The sequence below is a fragment of the Morone saxatilis genome, unplaced genomic scaffold (genome assembly GCF_004916995.1).
Source record: "Morone saxatilis isolate NCDOM2014 unplaced genomic scaffold, NCSU_SB_2.0 Contig22, whole genome shotgun sequence".
NCBI classification, from domain to species: domain Eukaryota; kingdom Metazoa; phylum Chordata; class Actinopteri; family Moronidae; genus Morone; species Morone saxatilis.
This window is the reverse complement of record NW_023339785.1, coordinates 15,352,793-15,375,007: the sequence shown is the minus strand read 5'-3', so window position 1 is coordinate 15,375,007 and position 22,215 is coordinate 15,352,793. Positions and strand designations below refer to the sequence as shown.

At 41.8% G+C, this 22,215-nt stretch overlaps 4 protein-coding genes across 5 annotated transcripts in view; all 4 read left to right on the top strand.

Annotated features, from left to right (window-relative positions):
- Window positions 1–578: 578 nt before the first annotated feature.
- LOC118333214 lies at window positions 579–4,860 on the top strand (the record flags this gene model as incomplete). 2 transcript variants are annotated; one of them, XM_035668765.1, is given in 8 exon segments in its annotated part: window positions 579–709; window positions 789–924; window positions 1,395–1,679; window positions 1,856–2,194; window positions 2,308–2,489; window positions 3,463–3,564; window positions 3,654–3,752; window positions 3,843–4,860. In XM_035668765.1, coding segments are annotated over 8 exon segments (1,490 nt in total), but the record flags the coding sequence as incomplete, so codon positions are not given.
- Window positions 4,861–5,644: 784 nt separating this feature from the next.
- On the top strand, window positions 5,645–10,775 carry prpf19 (pre-mRNA processing factor 19). The gene is made up of 16 exons (XM_035669747.1): window positions 5,645–5,842; window positions 6,008–6,157; window positions 6,606–6,682; window positions 7,013–7,154; window positions 7,291–7,364; window positions 7,473–7,538; window positions 7,645–7,686; window positions 7,820–7,894; window positions 8,013–8,088; window positions 8,198–8,307; window positions 8,477–8,632; window positions 8,769–8,838; window positions 8,925–9,098; window positions 9,294–9,376; window positions 9,732–9,837; window positions 9,937–10,775. Exons 1-16 carry the CDS (start codon window positions 5,824–5,826, stop codon window positions 10,032–10,034), a joined length of 1,518 nt encoding a protein of 505 aa, XP_035525640.1. The 5' UTR covers window positions 5,645–5,823; the 3' UTR covers window positions 10,035–10,775.
- A 966-nt stretch (window positions 10,776–11,741) lies between these two features.
- On the top strand, window positions 11,742–21,008 carry LOC118333596 (V-type proton ATPase 116 kDa subunit a3-like). The gene is made up of 21 exons (XM_035669308.1): window positions 11,742–11,895; window positions 12,872–12,994; window positions 13,335–13,413; window positions 13,515–13,663; window positions 13,789–13,884; window positions 14,013–14,077; window positions 14,200–14,326; window positions 14,469–14,551; window positions 14,643–14,736; window positions 14,959–15,171; window positions 15,281–15,431; window positions 15,824–15,963; window positions 16,083–16,240; window positions 16,331–16,421; window positions 16,532–16,650; window positions 16,762–16,975; window positions 17,905–18,015; window positions 18,103–18,189; window positions 18,292–18,412; window positions 18,559–18,730; window positions 20,081–21,008. The coding sequence occupies exons 2-21, from the start codon at window positions 12,878–12,880 to the stop codon at window positions 20,172–20,174; spliced, it is 2,481 nt and encodes an 826-aa protein (XP_035525201.1). The 5' UTR covers window positions 11,742–11,895; window positions 12,872–12,877; the 3' UTR covers window positions 20,175–21,008.
- Window positions 21,009–21,580: 572 nt separating this feature from the next.
- The window catches only part of mrpl18 (mitochondrial ribosomal protein L18), a 1,734-nt gene continuing 1,099 nt past the window's right edge, over window positions 21,581–22,215 (top strand). The window contains exons 1-2 of the mRNA XM_035669300.1: window positions 21,581–21,861; window positions 22,024–22,192. Of these exons, the coding sequence (XP_035525193.1) occupies window positions 21,783–21,861; window positions 22,024–22,192 (248 nt within the window). The 5' untranslated portion in view covers window positions 21,581–21,782. The remainder of the gene's footprint in view (window positions 21,862–22,023; window positions 22,193–22,215) is intronic.

Sequence of the window (22,215 nt, the reverse complement as noted above, 5' to 3'; positions counted from 1 at the left end):
ACCCTGGGCCACTGCAGCAAAGACTCAGCCTTAGTACATGGGGAACCAGATCTACCAGGAGAGCTCTCCCGGTGTCCCATATGTTCATATATCTTGGTGCTAGTTATAATCCAGGTTGCTGGTTGGTCCAGGCTAAATATACTATACTAGCAAATCATATAACAACAAAAAGAATGACTAGATAACCTTCTTGACTTGTTCATCAAGACAAAGGTCTGCATTAAATCATCATTGGCGACCGTAACAAGGGCTGATTCGGTGCTGTGAAGGGCTCTAAAACCTGACTGAAGAACAATGATGATTTATTAACTATTAGTAAAGTCATTCATTACTTATAAACCCAATACGAGTGTAATTATAAACTGTATTGGGAAAGTGGTACCATAGTTTCCTCAGTGACATTTCATTGTATGTGAGCTCTAAGCATTGTGCTGGAGAAGGTAATCATGTCGAATCTGCTCTCCCCGCAGACTGGGTCGTACTGGGTGAGTCAAATCCCACATTTACATCACACATCCTTCACCTACAAATCATATTATATGAAGAGGTTGCTAACTTTCTTTTTGCCACTTCAACAGGCGAAAGAGAAGAAGCCCAGATGGTGTGTTCCGGGAAGGAATTTCGTCTGCCCGTGTACTCGACATCCAGAATGGTGACTTTTACACCAAACTCTGAGGGGCCGAGACGTATCCTGCTGGACAAAACCACTGTGAGTGTGCAGATGCTTGTGTTTTTGTTTGTTTGTTGCATGTACAGGTTTCCAAAACCTATTTACTTTACATCTGCAGGTGAAGGACCCAAGGTTTGAGTGGACCAGAGATAAGATGTTAGTCCTGAAAGAAGTGACTCACGGTGATCAGGGACTTTATGCCATCAAACTGTCATCTGGATTCACCTACGAGACTGTTCGTTTGACTGTTTCAGGTGCGACAGTTTCCTCTTCTTGTTTTTCAATGTAAAAATACCCCGAGTAAAAGGAGTAAAAGTACTTAAGTATAATATTACTCTAATCTGACGTTTAGAGAGGAAATGTCTCTTTGATTAAAATGTTAATAACTCATAGACCTCAGAAATGTAACAAGGGGCGGCAAATAGACACTGCTTTTTTGTCAGGGGTTACAAGGCAAAGATTTGGGAACTCCTGGTTTAATCTTCAACAATGCATTCTATATTTGAAGTGCATCATGTGCTTTCTTTTTGCAAGCAAGTTAGTCTTAAGAGTATTTAGTAACTACAACTTTCAGTGTAATAGATTTAAAAGTATCCTCTGACATGTAGTAAGTGGAAGTATAAAGCAGCATAAACTTGAAACACTTTGAGTAAATATACTTTCCATTTCTGTCGATCATTCCTTCTGCCTCTTTCTGATCCCTCACTCCTTCATCCTGCTTCAGAGTGCATTAAGTCCTACCACAGAAACTACGGGGAGAACTTTGAGCACAACATCCCTGAAGATGGCTCCCTACTAGAGTTTTCTCCCCGGGGTGCTCCACCTGAGGCAATGCCGGTTGTGCTGTGGAACCGGACAGACCCTGAGACCAGCAACGTGGGGCGGGGGCACCTGCTGCGGTCCGGGAAGGTCTGGGTGGCTGAGAGAGTGACGCAAGCTGACCAAGGCAACTACACTGTGAGAGACAGCCTGGGGAAGGTCGTGTCCCGCAGCACCCTCACTGTCCGCGGTGAGCAGAGACAGAGGATGAGGATGAGATGAGAGTTTTCAGACTGACGGATGAATTTCTTCTTAACTTTAGGATCTTGTCAACTGTAACATTTATATTTTATCTTTCCCTTTCCATTTGACACCCTCTCATCTGCACTCCTTCCTTTGTGTTCATGATCCTGCATGTGGATGCAGGGCGCTCCTTTAATGTCACCCGCTTCACCAAGGAGTCTCTAAACCTGCCCCTCTTTCTTCCTATCCCTCATGCCCATCTCATTTTTACCCCCACCCGATACCCTGATGAATCCTCCCTGGGCCCTTTTGACCCCAAACCCCCTCGTGGCCCCGTGCAGCTGATCCGCGAGGGCCAGATAACGGACCACGACATGCGCTACAGGGGCCTCATCTCTCTGGGCAGGAACGGCACCATCAATGAGGTCGTCATAGCGAGGCTGACCTCAAGGCACGATGGGCTGTATGAAATCAGAGATGGGAATGGCAACCTGGTGTCCTCCACTTTGTTGCAGGTGATCGGTGAGTGACAGCATGTGTTTAAATGTTGTTTTGTTGTATCTGAATTATTTGCTTCCTCACACTCGCCATTCATACTGACATCCGTCCCATTTCTGTGACTCTACTCTCTCCAGAAAGGGGAGGCAGATGGCGAGCACTTCTCAAGTCCATCACTGTCCCTTCTGGCATGTTTGTGTCCCTTGCTGGTTTCATCCTGTTCATGAAGCGATACCCATACTGCAGCCTCACGCAGATCATCGCTTGCCTCAGAGGACACCGCGCGCCGCCAGCCAACCCTCCGAGGGTCAACATCCAGGTGAGGAAATCAGGAGAGCCTGGTTGGTGGAGCTATTGGCTGAGGTAGTTGTGCAGGCAGGAGAATTAAAGGTCCAGTCTGTAACATTTAGGAGGATCTATTGTTAGAAATGGAATATAATCATATGTATGTTTCCATTAGTGTACAATCACCTGAAAATAAGAATTGCTATGTCTTTGTTACCACCATGTTTCTACAGTAGCCCAGAACAGCCACAATAGTTTCTCCTTTAGGCTTGGAAAGGGAGGGTGAAGCAAAGGAGTTGCAGTCAACAACTACACCGCTAGATGGCACAAAATCCTACACACTGGTCCTTTAATACATAAGGTCTAAACTTTTAGCTTCTTGTCATGTTCCAAAAATAAATCTGGTCTTGCCTCGTGTTGGTTATTAGATAATGTATGCCATGTGAGTAGTTAGAGAGAGTATGGAACATAAGTACCCATATGGCATTGAAAGGACCATTACAGGGCGACCTCTTTGGCTTTTGGAGCTTTACTGCATATGTGATTTAATCCATGTCACAGCGTTTTTATACTGTAATCAGAAACATAGCAAATGTAGATGCTTCCATAGAGAGTGTGTGGGAAGAGGAGGGGCGTGAGAATCTATGAGAGATTGTGGACAGTGTTAGACACTCTCCACCATCATCAAAACACCAAATGAGGAAACGCTTGGAGAATCTATGACAAGGAGCAATAAAGTGGTTCTTGTGGATCGTGGTGTCTAGTTTCTGTTCTTTTTTTCTTATTTAAACACCCATCTGTAAATCAGATGATATGTGATATGGTTGCACATTTCAGGTACCTAAAAAACCTAAAAGAAAACAAAGCATGTTTGACTCAAATCAGTTGTGGGTTCCAAAGGAGAAAAATAAAGAAAACTGTATTGTTTTTCGCCCTAGCAGTCTCTACAGCTGTGTTCCCAAACCAAGTGGCTGTGCTGAGTTTTATGTGTCTGTTTGTCTGTGCAGGACTACAGCCAACCCAGCACTCAGCCCTCAGGCTTCTACAGTCACTCTCAGCAGCCTGGAACACCAAGAAAATGGACCCCAAGAGCCAGTCCGACTCACTCTGTAAGGCCGATTAACTGAATTAAATTAGTGTAAATTGTGTCTGTGTGCATGAACCATATGTGCTTGTGTGCTGCTGTTTCTATTTCCAGGGTTACAGTCCGTTAATCGTAGGAACTCCAAGAGCTCAGAACCAGGAAGGACAGCAATTGGCAGCTGAGAGCTCCCCAATTCATAATTCAACTACTGAGGTAATACTACACTCAAACTGTGAGTATTTTTCCGTTAACAGAGTGAAATATCTAATATTTTAAACATATGTCTTAATTCCTTCCTAGCAGGACACATCTAATGAGGAAGAGAAAGGGATTTCCTTTCCAGTGCCTGGGGCTTCAGACTGCCTCCACTCCTCTGAGGACTGTGTCCAATTCCAGATTAAGAAAGCTGGGAACAAAGAAAGGTGGAGCAGAACACAGGAGTACTTTTCCACACTGCCACTAGACATGGACACCTCTGCAACCACCAGCGTTTACACTTCGGAAAAACTGAACTTCTAATAAAACACAGAATTGGAGCTGAAATGATGGAAGAAGAAACAGAGGGCACCGATTAAATTACAGTTTAAGATTTTCAAATGGAGTGAAGCTGTTACGGAAAAAGAAAAACCTCACCTGTGCCTTTTGCATCTAAGCTTAGTTTTAATGGTTCAGTATCAATATTGCATGTCACTTTTTTCATGTAATTTTATCTGAAGCATGAGTTTGAGCATCAGCCTTCCTATCTCATAATATATTTCTTGACACCGTTGATGATGCTCCTGAAATCTCCTGCTGTTACCTACCTCCAGACCCTCAGGACCAATATGAGCTGGATTTTTCTAAGTGATGGTACATGTATGTTTGTGAGAGTGTTGTGATCTCTAGGGCTACTAGAAATTAGAGTTGTGATACAAAAGTTTGCAAAAGGGAATTCTTAAGTACTGTACAGTAATAGAGAGTTAGTTGGTGTGTTTTTCTCTATCCACAATGTTAACCATTCCTGGCTGCAACAACATTTAATTATTATGTTAAATGTCTGTACTGCAGTTCATTGATTTTTGCAATGATATAGTGTATTTGCCCTTGAGGTAACTGTAGTAATAATTATGTAAAAAGTAACATGTTCCACCAATATCCTATTAATCTGTGTACAGATAGATAGAGATAGATAGATACTTTATTTATCCCGAGGGAAATTCAAGTACAGGATGACATTGAATCACCAAATCTCTCTAGTGACAAAAGAGTTTGACTGCTGCTTGTGATATTTTTGGACTATAAAAATGTCATCTACCAAACAATAAAATATATCTTTAACACACACATTTGAGGTGGTTTTCTCTAATATACTGTATGTTTGGCTGTAACAAAGCATTATTTCCATTTACTGATTCATCTGTTATATTTGTATATAAAATGACAATCGTTCCAGGCCCCCTCCCACCTTGCAGACCTGCTCCGTCGCCACACTCCTTCCCGAAGCCTTCCGGCTTTCTGATGCTTATAACCTGCGCGCCTGTCTCCACCACTGAGGGACCAAGCATCGTACCTGGTGGCGACAAAGAGCCTTCCTCCATAGCTGCCCCCTCCCTCTGAATCTCCTCCTCCCCAAAAAAATCAGAGACTGTGCTGGATCCGCATCTCCGACTCTTCAGAATTCACTGCCTCAAAATCCCCCTCCCAATTTTTTCAGAAGTGCTTTTTAATGAATAATTCCATATGTTGAGTGTTGTAGATATAGCTATAATTTCTTAGTGCGTTGTAGTTTTATTACTGTTTTTCTTATTTTTTTTTTTCCTTTTAACTTATGTAAAGTGTCTTTGAGTTTCTTGAAAAGCGCTCTATAAATTAAATGTATTATTATTAATAATAATAATCCAAAACCTAAGACCAAAGATATTCAACAGATTTTAACCCACAGCTACTCACTAATAAAAAAAGCTGTACATTAAGAAAATTACTTGATAAATGTAAAAAATTGTTGACATTTAATTTTTCTATCTATCGATCCGTGATTTCTGCACTAGTTACCGGTGTATTGATCAGAGCAGTGTGTGTGTCCCGCCGGTAGAGGGCAGCGGAGGACCTGTGAGCCTCAGACTCCCACAGACTGGAACAAAGCGCAGAAGAAGAACCCCGTTTGTAGCGGCAATGAAAAGACAGCGTGCTACTTACAAATTGAGTAAAACATAAGTAAAGTCTACAATTAGCGGCAATAACTCTCAAAATACAGGACGAGCGTACTTCAACCTCCGGAAGAGAGTAAACGGACTGCGTCGGGAAGATGGCTTTGGTTTGTGCGAGTAAGTTGAAGTTGAATTCATTCATACGACGGAGGCAGCGCGCTAATGCTAAGGCTAACGTTAGCGGCCACGCAATGCCGCCTGCCACTGAGGGATAGTTCGCTTTATTGTTTGTATCGTGTGGTTGTTGTTTGTTTTAAAAGCTGTATTTGCATTTTCTTCTAGTCTCCAACGAGGTCCCGGAGCACCCGTGTGTCTCCCCGGTGTCCAACCAGGTGTTTGAACGCAGGCTGATTGAGAAGTACATCGCAGAGAATGGGACGGACCCGATGAACGGACAACCCTTGTCTGAGGAACAGCTCGTAGATATCAAAGGTAAAACTGCTTCTGTGTGATACGTTTGGTTAGGGGTTAGGTGTGAGGTTAGTGTGAGCAGCTGGAGATCTGCACTCATAAATGTAAAAGTATAGTTTTATGCAGCAACCCGGTAATGAATCCTCGTGGAGGTTATCATGTCCAGGTTTGTTTAAAGTAAAAGGTTGATTCATCTTGTGTGTTCAGTCTGACGTGGTGTTAAACTGTTTATTTCTTAATTCTTAATAAATGCTTTGGTTTATGAAATGTGACCATCACAGTATCTGAAAGGCCGACAATGATTTCATGGTTGTTTAATCCAACAAATATTCAGTTTGCGGTGATATAAGACAATGAAAAGCAGCAAGAAGCTGTAATTAGAGAATGTTTGCCATTTTTTGCTTTTAAAATGAATATTCGGTTATCAAGATAATTGAAGGTTGTTGCAACTTTTCTGTTTTTTTTTTAGTGTCCCATCCTATTAGACCAAAGGCACCGTCAGCAACAAGCATCCCCGCTATTCTCAAGTCCCTTCAAGATGAATGGGTAAGTGTAGTTAACCACCGAGGAGAAATCCACAACAAAACACCTTCATCGCACTGATAATATCACCCACAATTTATGTTTTGTGATTTTTCTGTTTTGTTCTTTGAAGGAAGTTGTTCACCAATATTCTGCACAGTAATAAACCTTAGTTGAGGAATATACCAGTCTTATAGATGACTTTGTGCTTTAGTAGAGCGCCGTGCAACTTGACCGAAAGAGACATAAAATGCACCAAAAAATGAAAATATCTTCAGGAATTACGTACCAAGTTGATTATTTTGAAGTTTATACGAGATGTTCCTGAACCCTGTTTTCTCTTTTATGCGCTAGGATGCTGTTATGCTTCATAGCTTCACCCTGCGGCAGCAGCTGCAGACTACTCGTCAAGAACTGTCACACGCCCTCTACCAGCACGATGCCGCCTGCAGAGTCATCGCTCGACTCACCAAAGAGGTCACCGCTGCGAGAGAAGGTTGGTTGGCAGCAGTTTGTGTGTCCTCTGTTCACATCAGCACTCTCCAGATTCTGCTCCGCTCTACACCCACATGGTTTTATAGATTATATTATGAGAGCATGTTTTTCTTATGGCGTCCATTTCCTCTTTACAGCTCTGGCCACACTCAAACCCCAAGCTGGATTGGTTGCCCCTCAGGCAGTTCCCACCTCTCAGCCGGCTGCAGCAGTGAGTGATCAACCTCTTATTCCAGTTAATAAGATACTGAGAAATGCTTATTGTATTTTTTTGCTGTACGTCTCCTAACAACCTCTTATTCTGCTGTCTGTATCTCAGGGTGCTGGTGGAGAGCCTATGGAGATTAGTGAACAGGTGGGAATGACCCCAGAGATCATCCAGAAGGTAAGATTACTTATTTACCTACATAAGTCATTATTTGGCTATAAGCTTTTCCATTTTCTTTAGCAAGTCTTACGATTGTTTCAATATGCTTTTTCTCTGTTTTCAGCTCCAAGACAAAGCTACCATCCTCACTACAGAAAGAAAGAAGGTATTATATGGCTCTTTTATCAACATTATGCCTATTTCTGTTGTAATATCGCAATGTTGTGTGACACTTGTTCTTCTATAACAGTTGTGTTACTATGTCATATATACACCCTTTAACATCTGTATTTCTCCAGAGAGGAAAAACTGTCCCAGAGGAGCTGGTTAGAGCTGAGGATCTCAGCAAATACCGCCAGGTGGCCTCGCATGCTGTAAGTGTAGATTAGTGTCTGTTGAAGTATAAATTACATTTTCTTACCCCTTTAATCAGAAGGCTGAAACAGTGAGTTGATTGAGTTGTTGTCAACATGTGCTCCTTGTTGTCTTCAGGGTCTTCATAGTGCTAGTGTCCCTGGTATTCTGGCTCTGGATCTGTGTCCCTCAGACACCAACAAAGTTCTCACCGGTACATTGATTTCATCCAACGCTCAGCTGCATCTTTTTGTCACTTGTTTACACATTACAAGTCATTTTGAAGGCTTTTTATTTGATATCCTCTCTCTGGTGTTCTTCAGGTGGAGCTGATAAGAACGTGGTGGTGTTTGACAAGAACGAGGAGCAGATTGTGGCGACGCTTAAGGGTCACACCAAGAAGGTCACCTCGGTCATTTACCATCCATCCCAGGTAATGTTTTCTTTGTCGCAAACAAAAAATAGTCAAATCTTTATTCCAATAAACCAGTCCTGTGTCTGCACTGCTCACTGTTTGAATTATTCAGAGGCCTGCTAAGTAGGATCTGATATTTTTACTCATTCTCCTTTTTTTTTTCATCCCTTTCTGTCTTTCCCTCCAGTCTGTGGTCTTCTCTGCATCTCCAGACAACACCATCCGTGTGTGGTCCGTCGCCGGGGGCAACTGTGTCCAGGTGGTACGTGCCCACGAGGGAGGCGTCACTGGACTCTCCCTACATGCTACTGGGGACTACCTGCTCAGCTCCTCTGAGGATCAGGTGTGTGTTTGCTTGATAAAAAGACATCAAAAAGACTTCATGCTGTATTTAACACTGAAGGAAAAGTGATCTCTTCGCAGGTTCATTGCGTCACCACACTGACCTTTTACCATTTTGTTTCCTCACTGTCCTGCAGTACTGGGCCTTTTCTGACATCCAGACTGGTAGAGTCCTCACCAAAGTCACTGATGAAAGTGCTGGCTGCGGTAAGTGTCTCTATGTTGACTTGTGTGGCAGTCTCAGCAAGTGTCTCCCTGCTCCCCGTGGTTAATGTTTCTGTCTGTCCCTACAGCTCTCACCTGTGCTCAGTTCCACCCTGATGGTCTTATTTTTGGCACCGGGACGGCTGATTCCCAAATCAAGATCTGGGATCTGAAGGAGCGCACCAACGTGGCCAACTTCCCAGGCCACTCTGGTCCCGTCACCTCCATTGCTTTCTCTGAGAACGGATACTATCTGGCCACAGGTTAGAGCTACTAACAGCAGTGTCACACTGTTGCTGCTAATGTTTGCAGGTGGAAAAGTTGCCGAAAAATACACACAAGTCATATTAAGATGTACACTGACCAACTAAGCATCTACAGTCCTCGATTTTTGGAAACTATAATTAATTGTATTTGTTGTAAATAACCTAACATCCTTGTCTTGTGCTGTGCTCCAGGTGCCCAGGATAGCTCTCTGAAACTGTGGGATTTGAGGAAACTGAAGAACTTCAAGACCATCACCCTGGACAACAACTATGAGGTAAATAAATGCAGCTGTTTCTCCTATGAAGAAGTAGTTTGAAGTTTTTTGGAAGTTTGTTTGCTTAGAGTTCAAGTTCTATTTGTGTCTGTGTGAGACAAACCAGATCAAATGTAATAATTAGTCAAATCTAAAGGTGCTGGTAGGTGGATTGTTTTTAACTTTGGACACAAGCATTAATCTTCGCATCTGACTCTCTACAACAAAGCAAATAAACACATTACATGTCACTCAGAAGAGTCTCTCAGGAGACACTAAGATGGTTTTGAGCACACTGGCTGTGATCTTTTCTCTTGTCCTTGCTGTCATTCCTCTGTTCTCCAACCTCTCATTCCTTTCTGTTTTTCTGTTTCAGGTGAAGTCCCTCGTGTTTGACCAGAGCGGTACCTACCTCGCTGTAGGAGGATCCGATATCCGTGTCTACATCTGCAAGCAGTGGTCTGAGGTCCTTAACTTCACAGGTGAGGAGGAGGAGGAAATGTCCATCTCTTGTGAAGTGTTCATCCTGTATGTATGTCACATGGAGCATTGACCTTTTTGTTTGTACTCTCTCTGTGTAGACCATTCAGGATTGGTGACTGGAGTGGCCTTTGGAGAGAACGCGCAGTTCCTGACTTCTGCAGGAATGGACAGAAGTCTCAAATTTTACAGTTTGTAGAAGAGGAATAAACTTCAGGCTGAAGGGAGGACAACTGAGAGGAGTATAGAATGGTCTCTATGACTGAGCAGTCACTCTCCTGGACACTGACTTGGCATAGACTTACATTTTTTAGGAAAAGAGAGAGAGAGAAATCACCGCTAACTTTGCTTCATTAGTGTGTTTGTCCTCATGTCCAGGAGATCCCATACAATTGTCGGCTATAAGAATCCACAGCAGCATGGTTAGGATAACAAGTCTGTTGGCATTGTAAGTCTGAAGTTTAAATGATGTGAAATGAGATGCAGAAAGATGGTGTAATTTTTCTGACTGATTTACCAGCAGATATGATTTTACTGTAGGCTTTGTTTTTGTTTTTTTTGTGTGTGTGGGGATCTAAAGTTGCTTGTAATACAACTCCAACGTGTTGTAGTACACTGTTGGGAGCTATAATTGGTGTGACCACAATCTGCTTTAATTCTTAATGTAGACCAGCTTTATCAAGTATCTTTAGGGTTAAGAATAAAATACACCTGTAGTGATGTGCAGTACAGTTAAGCAGATAATAAACAGGTGTATCAGATTCATGTTCCTCTGTGAAAACTTTTAGTCTTGTTTGACCTCCCTTCAATTTCATTTCCTGTTTCATTTGTTCCGTTTAAACTTTTGTCTTTTTCCAATTGTATATTTCTCATTACATGCTATTTTACCTGTTGCCACGCTGCCCTTTTACAATAAAATGAAATATCTTTTGTATTGCCATTCATCTGTTTGTCAGATCAAGACCGAGAGAACGGCTGTTTGGTCCTCTGCTGGAATTAAAATGATTATACACACAAACACACACACACACACACACAACTACAGTGCTCAATAAAGCCACAGAGGCCATGTGATCCAATTCAAACTAAATAGTAAGCCTATGTAGAAGTCTGGTGCGCTTAAATGTGTGCTTTGCATGTTACTTTTATGTTTGAGCTCATGCAAATTGATGTATATGTGCAGATTGATACTAGAAGACTTTTTACGTTCATCTGATACAGATGTGTAGATGTCACAACTGCATTCATGGTACAGTATGCCATTAATTAATTAGTGTGATGTGGAAATGCAGAAATATACAGTGAGGAATGCATTTTGAATTTTTGGAGTAGATGTAATTGTATTAATCCTCCATATGGTAATTGATTTTGGGGAAAAATGCACATCAGACAACATATCCCAAACAGGCTTTGTTTTTATACGTTTAAAATAAGTATGGAGATATTTAATTGTACAGAATCAAACCCAGGAAATACCACAGAACGCATTTATTTCGTACTTCTGAAACTTATCGGATGTCATTGCTCTGGAAAGTGTACAACATCTCTTCACTGCTCGTCTCTGCTGTGTTTGTACACGGCGGAAGGTTTTCAGACACTTAAATGAGAGTCATGCCACTCATTTAATTATGGCGTCGCTTAGCAACTACTGTTCAGCAAAACCAACAGCGCCACACATGACATCTATTAACTAAGCGTCTGTTATTAAACAATAATAATAATAATAATAATAATCATGTAGCTAACGTTAGACGTTAAACTCCCACCGACTGGCCCGAAAGACACAACTAACTTAACGTTTACCGTCTTTTACCGCCATTTAAGTTACGTTAAAGTCTCTGACCCTCTAGTGGCCAAATGAGAGACGAACGTCATCTGTCACGTGAGGCCGCAGTAACGTGACTTTCCCAAACGGGAAGTGTGAGCCAGGACTGAGAACTTCTCATAAACACAGTCAGCTGTCTGTCGGTCAGCTGTCTGTCTGTCTGTCGGTCGGTACGGTGCCCGGACAGCCCGAAAGACAGCAGGTTGGAGTCCGGCGGGTGTTAGGAGGCAGACAGGTGAGATATCTGATATTTCCGCGTCCTTTTGTGCTCCCATGAGGCTGTTCTCTGTCTGCCTGCTCACCGTGTGTGCACCGCTGTTGTTGTGATTTAATGTTAAATCAAACCCGTGAGCAATTTTTATTTTCTCCTCGTTGAATTACCCGAATCGATCATGTTTCACTTAATGTTTTTTTTAATTTTTTTTCATAACATCTTTTGTTCGATCTCTTGTCGTTAAGCCTCGTTTCATTGTCATGGCGTGTGACTAGAAACGAAACTTTACAGGGGGAAAAATGTATGAGACAGAGCCAGACATGATAGAGGTGAAACAGGAGGGTTATTGTTTGTTAAAGGAAATGCCAAAGTTACCTTAGAAATAACTGTATTGATTCCCTTTAAAGTTTATTTAGGTAACAGTCTTAACTTGATGCATACACTTGTACATACACTACTAGTACTACACATAACTAGTGGGACACAACTGCTTTGCTTCATGAGGGTTTCAATGTTCAGTTTTTGTTTGGTCGTTTTGTAAGCTGTAGTTTTTGGTGCTTTTTGATGCATTTCCTCCACCTCTTTTATATCAATGAAGTCTAAATATAACACTGTACAGCCACCGCAAACTGCAGCCTTCAAAACAACCACAACATTTCAATCCACACTTCTCCAAAAACAGTATGAGATGGAGTTGATTGCAGTGCCTTAGTTTCACTCTTTCAACTGTCAACTGACTGTATATTTGTATATACAAGTGTGTTTTCTTTATTAACAAATGAACGCCAGCTTGCAAAATGGACAGAAACAATAATGTAATAATGGAAATCCCACCTGATCCTGTGATGATCAGGAGGAGCTGATGCTTCCCCTTTTTTTTCAGTTTCCACTCATACGCTTCTGCATTGTCACTGAGAGGCTTGTATTGTCCTAACTTCCACCCCCCACCCTCCTCCTCTTCTCATTCAACTATAAACGACAGCACTTTGTCATGCAGGCAACTATGGGCTCCATGTTTCGCAGTGAGGAGGTGTGCCTGGTGCAGCTCTTCCTTCAGTCCGGCTCGGCCTACAACTGTGTCAGTGAGCTGGGAGAGCTGGGCCTGGTTGAGTTTAGAGACGTGAGTAACTTCAGCTCTTGGGTTGTGATACTCTGGTGAGACGCTCTACTAGTTAGCTACTGTTTGAGCCAGAATGTGCAACTGGTTCGACCACATTTATGCCTAAAATTCTTCACCAGCAAATGGTGCGTTGATTTTAACCACGTTTTTTTTGTGTTTGGACTAATGTTATAAACCGATCGTTGTTCTAATTCTCCGTAATGCACAGTAATTGATCTATTTACAGCTGAATCTGTGTTTAGGGTCAGATGGTGAACTGCTGCTTTGAGTCACAGCAACATTTTCCTCCTCATAGTGATCAGATGAGTAACCCTGTTTTCCTTCTCCTCTCATGTTTTAGTTAAATCCCAATGTGAACGCCTTCCAGAGGAAGTTTGTCAGCGAGGTCAGACGATGCGAGGAACTTGAGAAAACCTTTAGTAAGTATTGACTCATTTTTCCCCACAAATATTTTCATCCACATTCTTTCTTCATTTCTTTTGTTCCTGCCTGCTCTGACCTCCTCTATCTGCCCTTTCAGCCGTCCTGGAGCAGGAGATCAACCGCTCCCTGTCTCCGCCCTTGCAGGGTCCCCTATCTCCTCCATGCCCGACACCTTTGGCCCCTCAGCCCCGTGAACTCATCACGATAGAGGAGGAATGTGAGAGGCTGGCCAGAGAGCTCAAAGAGGTGAGCGCTTAAACGATGCTGACATGATAAATTGTCAACAAGCCTCTGTTGTCTCATTAGCGCACTAAAAGAGGTTGAACTTTTTGGCTTGAGAGAATTTTTTTTGTGTGTGTGTTTTTTACTAGGTCTCCAGAAACAGAGACAGCCTCCGGGCTCAGCTGACCCAGCTCTGTCAGTACAGAGGAGTCTTGACCAGGACACACTCTCTCACAGCCTCGCAGGTGGAAAAAAAAAACACTACATTTGTGCAACAATTCTGGCATCATTTATGACCTTTTCTTTAATTACGGTGCTGGAGTGAGCAAACAAATGTCTGTAAACTAAACCTACAAACAAATTCTTCTCACAGGCACCACCGCCGCCTGTACTGGAAAGCCAGGGCCTGTTTGATAACCGGCAAGATGTCCACCTCAGGTAGCTCTCATTTGCTAAAATGGGGCAGTAGCAGCTCAGTCTGGTTTGGGAAAAAGAGGGTTGCCAGTATGAGTTTTTAATCTACATTTAACACGTCTCCCACTGCATCTCCTCTCTCTCAGTTTTGTGGCAGGGGTGGTCCATCCTTGGAAGGTCCCATCATTTGAACGGTTGTTATGGCGGGCATGTCGCGGTTATATTATTGTGGATTTCAGAGAAATGGGGGATCGACTTGAGCACCCGGACACGGTGGGAACTGGGAGGAGGAGAGGATCATGGTTGAGAGATAGATGTGAAAGTTATTTCTGTTTCAGGGAAAGTCTCTGATGATTTTGTAACATGTAATGAGGTATTTGTGGATATTTTGTCACAGTGGATTCTTTGTTTTCAGGGGGAAATGGTGCAATGGACAGTGTTCCTCATTTCCTACTGGGGAGATCAGATCGGACAGAAAGTCAAGAAGATATGTGATTGGTGGGTATAGCATCAGTGCATCAGTTCAGATTTCCACACTGCAGTGTCTGTTAAAGCTGTTGAATATCTTTTGTTTTCCCCTCCCTCACAGTTTCCGCACACAGACATTTGCATACCCTGAGAGCACTGCTGAGAGAGAGGAGATTCTCCAGGGACTTCAAGGCAGAATTGAAGACATTAAATCAGTAAGTGTAGTGCATAATGATAAAAACACTGAACATTGATGCAGTCACCAGGATTTACCCTCTCTTTTGTCATTTCTATATCATACTTAAAAATACTAGAAAGCACAAAAATAGAAGTAATGTCTTCAAAAGGAACTCTTTTTTTTTTTCTTTTTTTTTTGTATGCTTAGTACTTTCGAAACATGTTGCTTATGCACTCACTCTCACTTCCCTCTTCTTCAGGTCTTGTCACAGACCGAGTCCTTCATGCAGCAGCTGCTGATGCGTGCTGTGGCTGTTCTGCCCCAGTGGAAGGTGCGGGTGCAGAAGTGTAAGGCGGTCCAGATGGTGCTGAATCTCTGCAGCCCCTCCGTCACCGACAAATGCCTGATCGCTGAGGCCTGGTGTCCCACTGCCAAGCTGCCTGAGCTGCAAAGTGCTCTGAGAGAAGGAGGGGTAAGACAGTAGAGAAAAACATGGAGTTGGAGATGAGGACTTGACATAGATAAAGCTGCCTCGTTTCTCACACTCCTCATTCTTATCCAACCCTCTTCTCTGTCCTCAGCGGAAGAGCGGCAGTGGGGTCGACTCTTTCTACAACCGCCTGCCCTCCTCCACCCCTCCACCCACCCTGTTTCCCGTCAACTCTTTCACAGCTGGTTTCCAAAACATCGTCGATGCTTACGGAGTGGCCACCTACCGTGAAGTCAATCCAGGTACAGCGGCATTAGAGCCAAAGCAATATTGTTTTTTTGAGACAGATACTGATTTTAGATACTCACCAGTTACCAAGACATTATGGCTGATTTTGAGCTGGAATGAAAATAGACTGAAGATATACTGTGAAAGGGTACTCATAAGGCTGCTTTCTTTATTGCAGAAATGAACACTGAGAAAATAAATAATAACTAAAAATAAAACAAAAAGCTTAACATAAATACTTTTTTGCATTATATACTGGAAAAAACTACGCATATTGGATGACATATATGTCGATATCAATATGTCTGCAATAAGCAAATGTCTAGCTGGGCTCTAAAAAGTTTCTTCTGCCAGAAGCCGGAGCAGTTTTTAAAAGTTGATCCTTTTTCTCTCAATGCCTCTACAGCGGTGTACACCATAATTACATTCCCCTTCCTGTTTGCTGTGATGTTTGGGGATGTGGGTCACGGTTTACTGATGACTCTCGGCGCCCTCTGGATGGTCCTTGAGGAGAAGGACCCCAAACTTAAGAACAACAACAACGAGGTAATTCAGAGGACATTTGGTCACACAAACACACAAACACACACGCTCAACATAAATAATTTTAGTAGTAAGTAAGATGTAAACTCTAAAACCAAAGAGCATCCGTCTGTGTGTTCCAGATCTGGAGGATGATGTTTGGAGGAAGGTATCTGATTCTGCTGATGGGACTGTTCTCTATCTACACGGGCGCCATTTACAACGAGTGCTTCAGCAGAGGCCTCACTACCTTCAGCTCATCGTGGCACGTCGGTCCGATGTTTGAGAAGAACATATGGAAGTGAGGATGTTTTTATACCCTCAAGTCCTTAAGTCTTCTCACACTGTTTTTTTTGTCCATCTAAAACTATTTGTATTTTATTTCTTCCAGTTCATCGGTCCTGGCAGGGAACCAGTACTTATCCATGGATCCTGTTGTATCTGGTGTTTTTACCAGCCCATATCCATTTGGCATTGACCCGGTATGGCCGTCACACTCACGTCACACTCCTCCTCCTTCATGACTCCGTTTTCTTTCATGCTGTCATCTTGTTGTCGCTGCATCCATCCTAATTCTTTCTTGTTTTGTCAGATTTGGGGGCTGTCCAACAACAAACTAACTTTCCTTAACTCGTACAAGATGAAGATGTCAGTCGTCATCGGTGTCATTCACATGACGTTTGGAGTCTGCTTGTCATTCTTCAACTATTGGTAAGTAATAACATTTGAATGTTTTAGTTTTTGTTGTATTTATATTTATTCTTACCTGCCTTCACATATCCTCGTTCCTGCTTTCCCTTGTTGTTGCTGTGTTTCCTCCAGGCACTTTGGCCAGATTAGCAGTGTGTTCTTTGTGCTGATCCCTGAACTGTTCTTCATGGTGTGTCTGTTTGGATACCTGGTGTTCATGGTGGTCTTCAAGTGGATTGCCTACACTCCCGCCCAGTCCAAAATCGCTCCCAGTATACTTATCCACTTCATAGACATGTTCCTCTTCACAGACAACCCTGAGAATCCACCTCTCTATACAGGACAGGTGTGTGTGGTTGTTTATGCATGACATAGCCACCAGCTATTTTTAATTTATTTAATTTTGTTAGTATGGTATTAAAAGTCAGCTTGAAGATGCATGAAACCTGCTTGAGACATGGAACCCATCACAGTGAACATTTAGTCTGTATTGTTTTTAGTCATGGTTATTTAATTTTTCCAGGATATTTTTGAAAATGATCCAAAATTGTTATGTTAAAGCATCCAAGAAAGTTAGTCAGCAACAGTTTTTACCATTCATTGTTTGGCAGTTTACTCTCAAACCTCAGGTGTCCAAGTTTCCTATAAACACGTGATTACACCAGTAGACTTCTTAAAACAATCAATGCTTTAACTGCATTAACAACAGAGATCGATTATTCTATTTGTTGTCAATTTTTAAACTCATTGGAAGCCTTTTTTATATTTGATTAATTCTCTGATTTCAGCTTCTCAAATATGAATATTTTCTGGTTTCTTTGGTCCTCTATGACAGTAAACTGAACATTTGAGGATGTCACTTTGGGAATCAGTGATCATTATTTTTCACTATTTTCTGATATTTTATGGACCAAACAAAAACCGATTAATTCTTGCTCATTTTGTTTTATTAAACGACAATGTAATAAGACAAAAGGACAATGAAATGTTCACTGTGAGGAATAATATCAATGTTTCATGTCTCTGCAAGCTCATTTTCATACTTTACAGATATGAACTGAAACCAGTGAACATCTGGAAGGTAGAAAATAAAAGCCCTTAAACCTAAAAAAAACAACAACCTATGCTTTGGGAAATGGTTTGCAGAAGTGAAAAGCATGTGCTATTAGTAAGTAGTTAATAAGTGGACAATAATTTGTAGTGTTATAGCTTGCTAAAGTGAGCATGTGTTGCTCAAAAGCTTAACAGCTGCTCCTGTAACTCTCCATTGTGTAGATTGTGGTGCAGAAGGTCCTGGTGGTGTTGGCCCTGTGTTCTGTCCCGGTCCTCCTGCTAGGGAAACCCATGTGTCAATACTTCACATTCAAGAATAGACGACGTCAAGTGGTGAGTCTGTGTTCGACTGGAACTTTAACCCTTTCTTTAGAGTTGGATGTATTTTCTGACATGATTTCTGGTTCTCTGCGACATCAGGAGGAAGACAGACGTCCACTTGTGGCTGACGAAGGCTCTATCAACACTCGTCAGGGGGAGGTGGAGGGAGGAACAGTTGAAGAGGCGGTAGGGGAGAAGCCTGAGTAACTTCTTAAACATTAAATCTGGTAAGAGATGCACGTGATGTCGTGACTCTTGTGTAAGTGTTTTAAACTGTTCTGTTTGCAGGAGTTTGATGCGGCAGACGTGTTCATGCATCAGGCCATCCACACCATAGAGTACTGCCTGGGCTGCATCTCTAACACTGCCTCTTACCTCCGACTCTGGGCTCTCAGCCTGGCACACGCACGTTAGTGACACACACAGACACTATCATACTCACATGATACACACACACACACGGACAGACTTCCTCTCTAAAACGCACTTCTTTTTTCAGCCAGTTATTCATACACACGTGGCTGTCTCACAGTGAGTTATGTCTGTCTCCCACAGAGCTGTCAGAGGTGTTGTGGGTGATGGTGATGCGTATTGCCCTGAGGTGGCAGGGCTATGTGGGATCTGCAGTCCTCTTTGTGGTTTTCGCCTTCTTTGGTGTGTTGACCATCTCCATCTTGCTGGTTATGGAGGGGCTCTCAGCTTTCCTGCACGCGCTCCGTCTGCACTGGTGAGGATGCCATGTCTCACAAAGCAGGATTAAATACGTAGGCTGGATATCTGCACTGAGAGTCCATGTTTGAAAGGGTTAGCTAGATAGTCTGTTATTTATGAACTTATAAGACACCAAAACCACAAAAATTAGGAACAGACAAGTACAGAACTTCAACATTACATTGCAAACAAAGCACTTTGTCTTCTCTCCCAACAAGCCACAAAGAAGATTTTCTTTTCCTAAAACACAACTCAAGGTTTGATCATCCAACCAGTAGAACGTATCATAATAACAAATGGGCCGTGTGTAGCCCTTAAATCTTCGTCTAATGAACAATAAAATTTGAAATGCACTTCGTCTTCATTCTCACCTAAATCACATAATAAACTCTAAGCCTGCCAGTTTCTGTAACTAATGGCAGTATTCAACATAACTGTGTACACAGAGATCTTGGACTTTCTGCTTCACATGAGGCTCTGCACTGTTGTTGTTTTCATCATACAGTAGTTTGTAATTTAGGCTTGTACTAAATGTTAACAGACCTTCCTTATACATTTGGAGTCAAGGGTTTCACTTATCAAAGTTATACAGTTGCGTACATTGCACTCTGTTGTCCATTCACCTAGTCACCTGACCAATGTGACAGAGGTGATCAATGTGCAGTCATGGCAGTTTACTTATTTTTATTGAGTTTTCCATCTTGCATGTAAAGTTAACCTTTTGGCTTAAAGGTCTGGGACCCAAAGCAACAGGTATTTGACAACCTGGGAATGAGACTCAACAATCAACTACTCTTTTCTCGGGCTACTGATTGGTTGTTTTCGCTCAGGCCTGGTGGATTCTTGCCATTGGAAGCACGAGGAGAAGCTACAGGAACCAGATGTTTTACACTGATTATCTGCCTTATGTACCACTGTCAGGATATAGTGAATATGACAATAAAATATTTTTATAAAAGTTACTGACTGCAGCATGAAGAGTGCTGCAGGAAATGTTCCTCCTTTATGTAGGATGAAAGTGCTCAGCACATTTCATGGACATTACATTTTGATATTTCTTGTGTATTAATGGTTTAATTTTGCTTTGTGGAGGTGCTACACAAAGGACTCAGAGGTTGCCAAACCAACCATTTAGAAACCACGAAGACTGGATTAAAATGTTGTGTCATGTCACTGTCAATGTCAGTTGTCACCAAATGAATCTTTTTTTTTTTTTTTTAAACAAAAAAGCTTTAGAATAAATTACAGACAGGTTTTTGGCGAAGAGATGTAGAGAAATGGAGTGGGTGGATAGCATTGGATCATGTGCTGTAAATTGTATTTGCTTGTTGACTTTGCTTGTTGACTTTGCTTGTCTCTCTTACAGGGTGGAGTTTCAGAACAAGTTCTACAGTGGATCAGGGTACAAGCTGAGCCCGTTCTCTTTCTCATCTCTGATCCACGCATCTGCCGCTGTATGATCGGCCAAATGATGAGTTAGGATTGCCAAACGGTTATGTTAACTTATGTATATTATTGAGTACTTGGACTACAACTACACACATCGGAATGACTTTGTTTCCCTGTCCTAACCATGGTATTATAATGTCTTTAGGCTATGAAATGGTTGAATTCACTTGCAAAATAATCATGATGGTACCGACTGTTATTTTTGCATCAGCAGAATGAAAATGAGTCTCTATATAATGAATTACAAATGCATTATATGAAATGAAAAAAAATCTACTTTTGTATCCCTTGCTATTTCTTTTACTATCTGTGTCCTGTACTGCTTTCTAATTACTCTTTAAGTAGCTCAAAAAATAGTAATCAGTTCTTTGTTTCTTCTACAGCTCTTCACTGTATGAACATATATTATAGACACTCATTATAAAAAGGGAAACCACATCAATTAATGAATCTGTTCTGCAGTTTAAGGGAATGTATGATTGTTGAATTGGTGTATTGTGCTTTAATTAGCCGGTCCTGTAGGATTCTTAAAATTATGGCAGGGAATTATCTGAATGATCTTCATGAGCCAAAGATACTTTTCCACCTCATTGTCATGTCTTCCAAGCACAACACTCAACAGGTATTTATTGATAGTAAGTATTTTTTCATGTGCCTTACTGGGACTGAGTGCTTGTTTATCTACTAAGTCTTTTGGACAGATCATAACATCCATTATCATGCTACTATTTTAAACAAAACTCTGGCCTGGACATTTATCTGTTTGTTTTTTTTCTGCCGGTTTGCACTGTAAAATGGATTGAATTTGAACTGAAATTAAATATGATCTCCTTGTATAATCTTAATTGTGGGAAGTCATTCCCTAAACAGGATGCCATTTATTGTGTTATGTATGATTCATTTGTGATGTTAATGATGGAAGAAGTATTCAAATATTTTACTTAGTATAAAGAGCATTACCAAAGTGTAAAAATATCATTTAATATATATTATATTATTATAATATTGTGTACTGTACATATCAGAAGTAAAAATATTTTAATTAGTCAAAGTGATATATATATATGTCACATTATTTGATTAGTATTGATTAATTAACATGTAAAAGGCATTTTAATGTAGCTGACATAGATGAAGCTTATTTAACTACCCTACATAAAGTATATAGGTTACTTTTTAATAATGCCTCATAGTTTTAAGACAATCCTAATCTACAAACTAACTAGTTACTGTAGCTGTCAAATATATGTGGTGTGGGGTAAAAAAAGTATAAACTGGTATAAAAGTACCTCAGAATTGTACTGAATCACTTTTTTAATCTACTTACTACTACCGAAAGTGACTGTATGCACAGAAATGCACAGACATGTAAACGGAACTGCTTCCTCGCTGGTGTTTGTTTCCGTCAGTGCGGCTTCTAAAGCAGCACCGGGTCCGAACCGGATGTTGTCCGAATGTCAAAGATGGCTCTTCACGTGCATTGACGGTAAATATCACGGTACTTTCTGTCCAACGAGAGTAAAAGAGCCGGTTTCCATGGTCTATAGGGACATAACGCGTTACCGGGCACATTGACTGCACTTATTTTAATTTATGAGGTGAACACAGTCGAGGAGGAGATGGCTTTGAGTGAAATGAGTCGCGGTGTACGGCGGCTGGTAGGTCACATTCAACGATGTCGTCCGGTCACAGAGACAGGTACGTTGAGTCCAGGTAGTACCGTCCTTTATATGAGACATATAATGTATGTGAGCAGCTCCAGGTGTAGCTGTTAACACTGACTGTGTTCGCATTGACTTAGTTTAACTCGAGTATCCACACACAGTTTCTGTCTCGGTAAGTGTTGTCTGTGTCTCCCAGCTCGGTGTCTGAGTCACGGAGCCTCTCAGCCGGAGCCCCGAGCAGATGAAAATGAAGAAGTGAACCCGACCTTTGTGAACAGAAACCCGCGGAACCTTGAGCAGATGGCCCTGGCTGTGAAGGACCGGGGCTGGAAAACGACCTGGCCCCACCGCCAGTTCTACCACAGGTGTGTGTGTGTGTCTCTCTGTG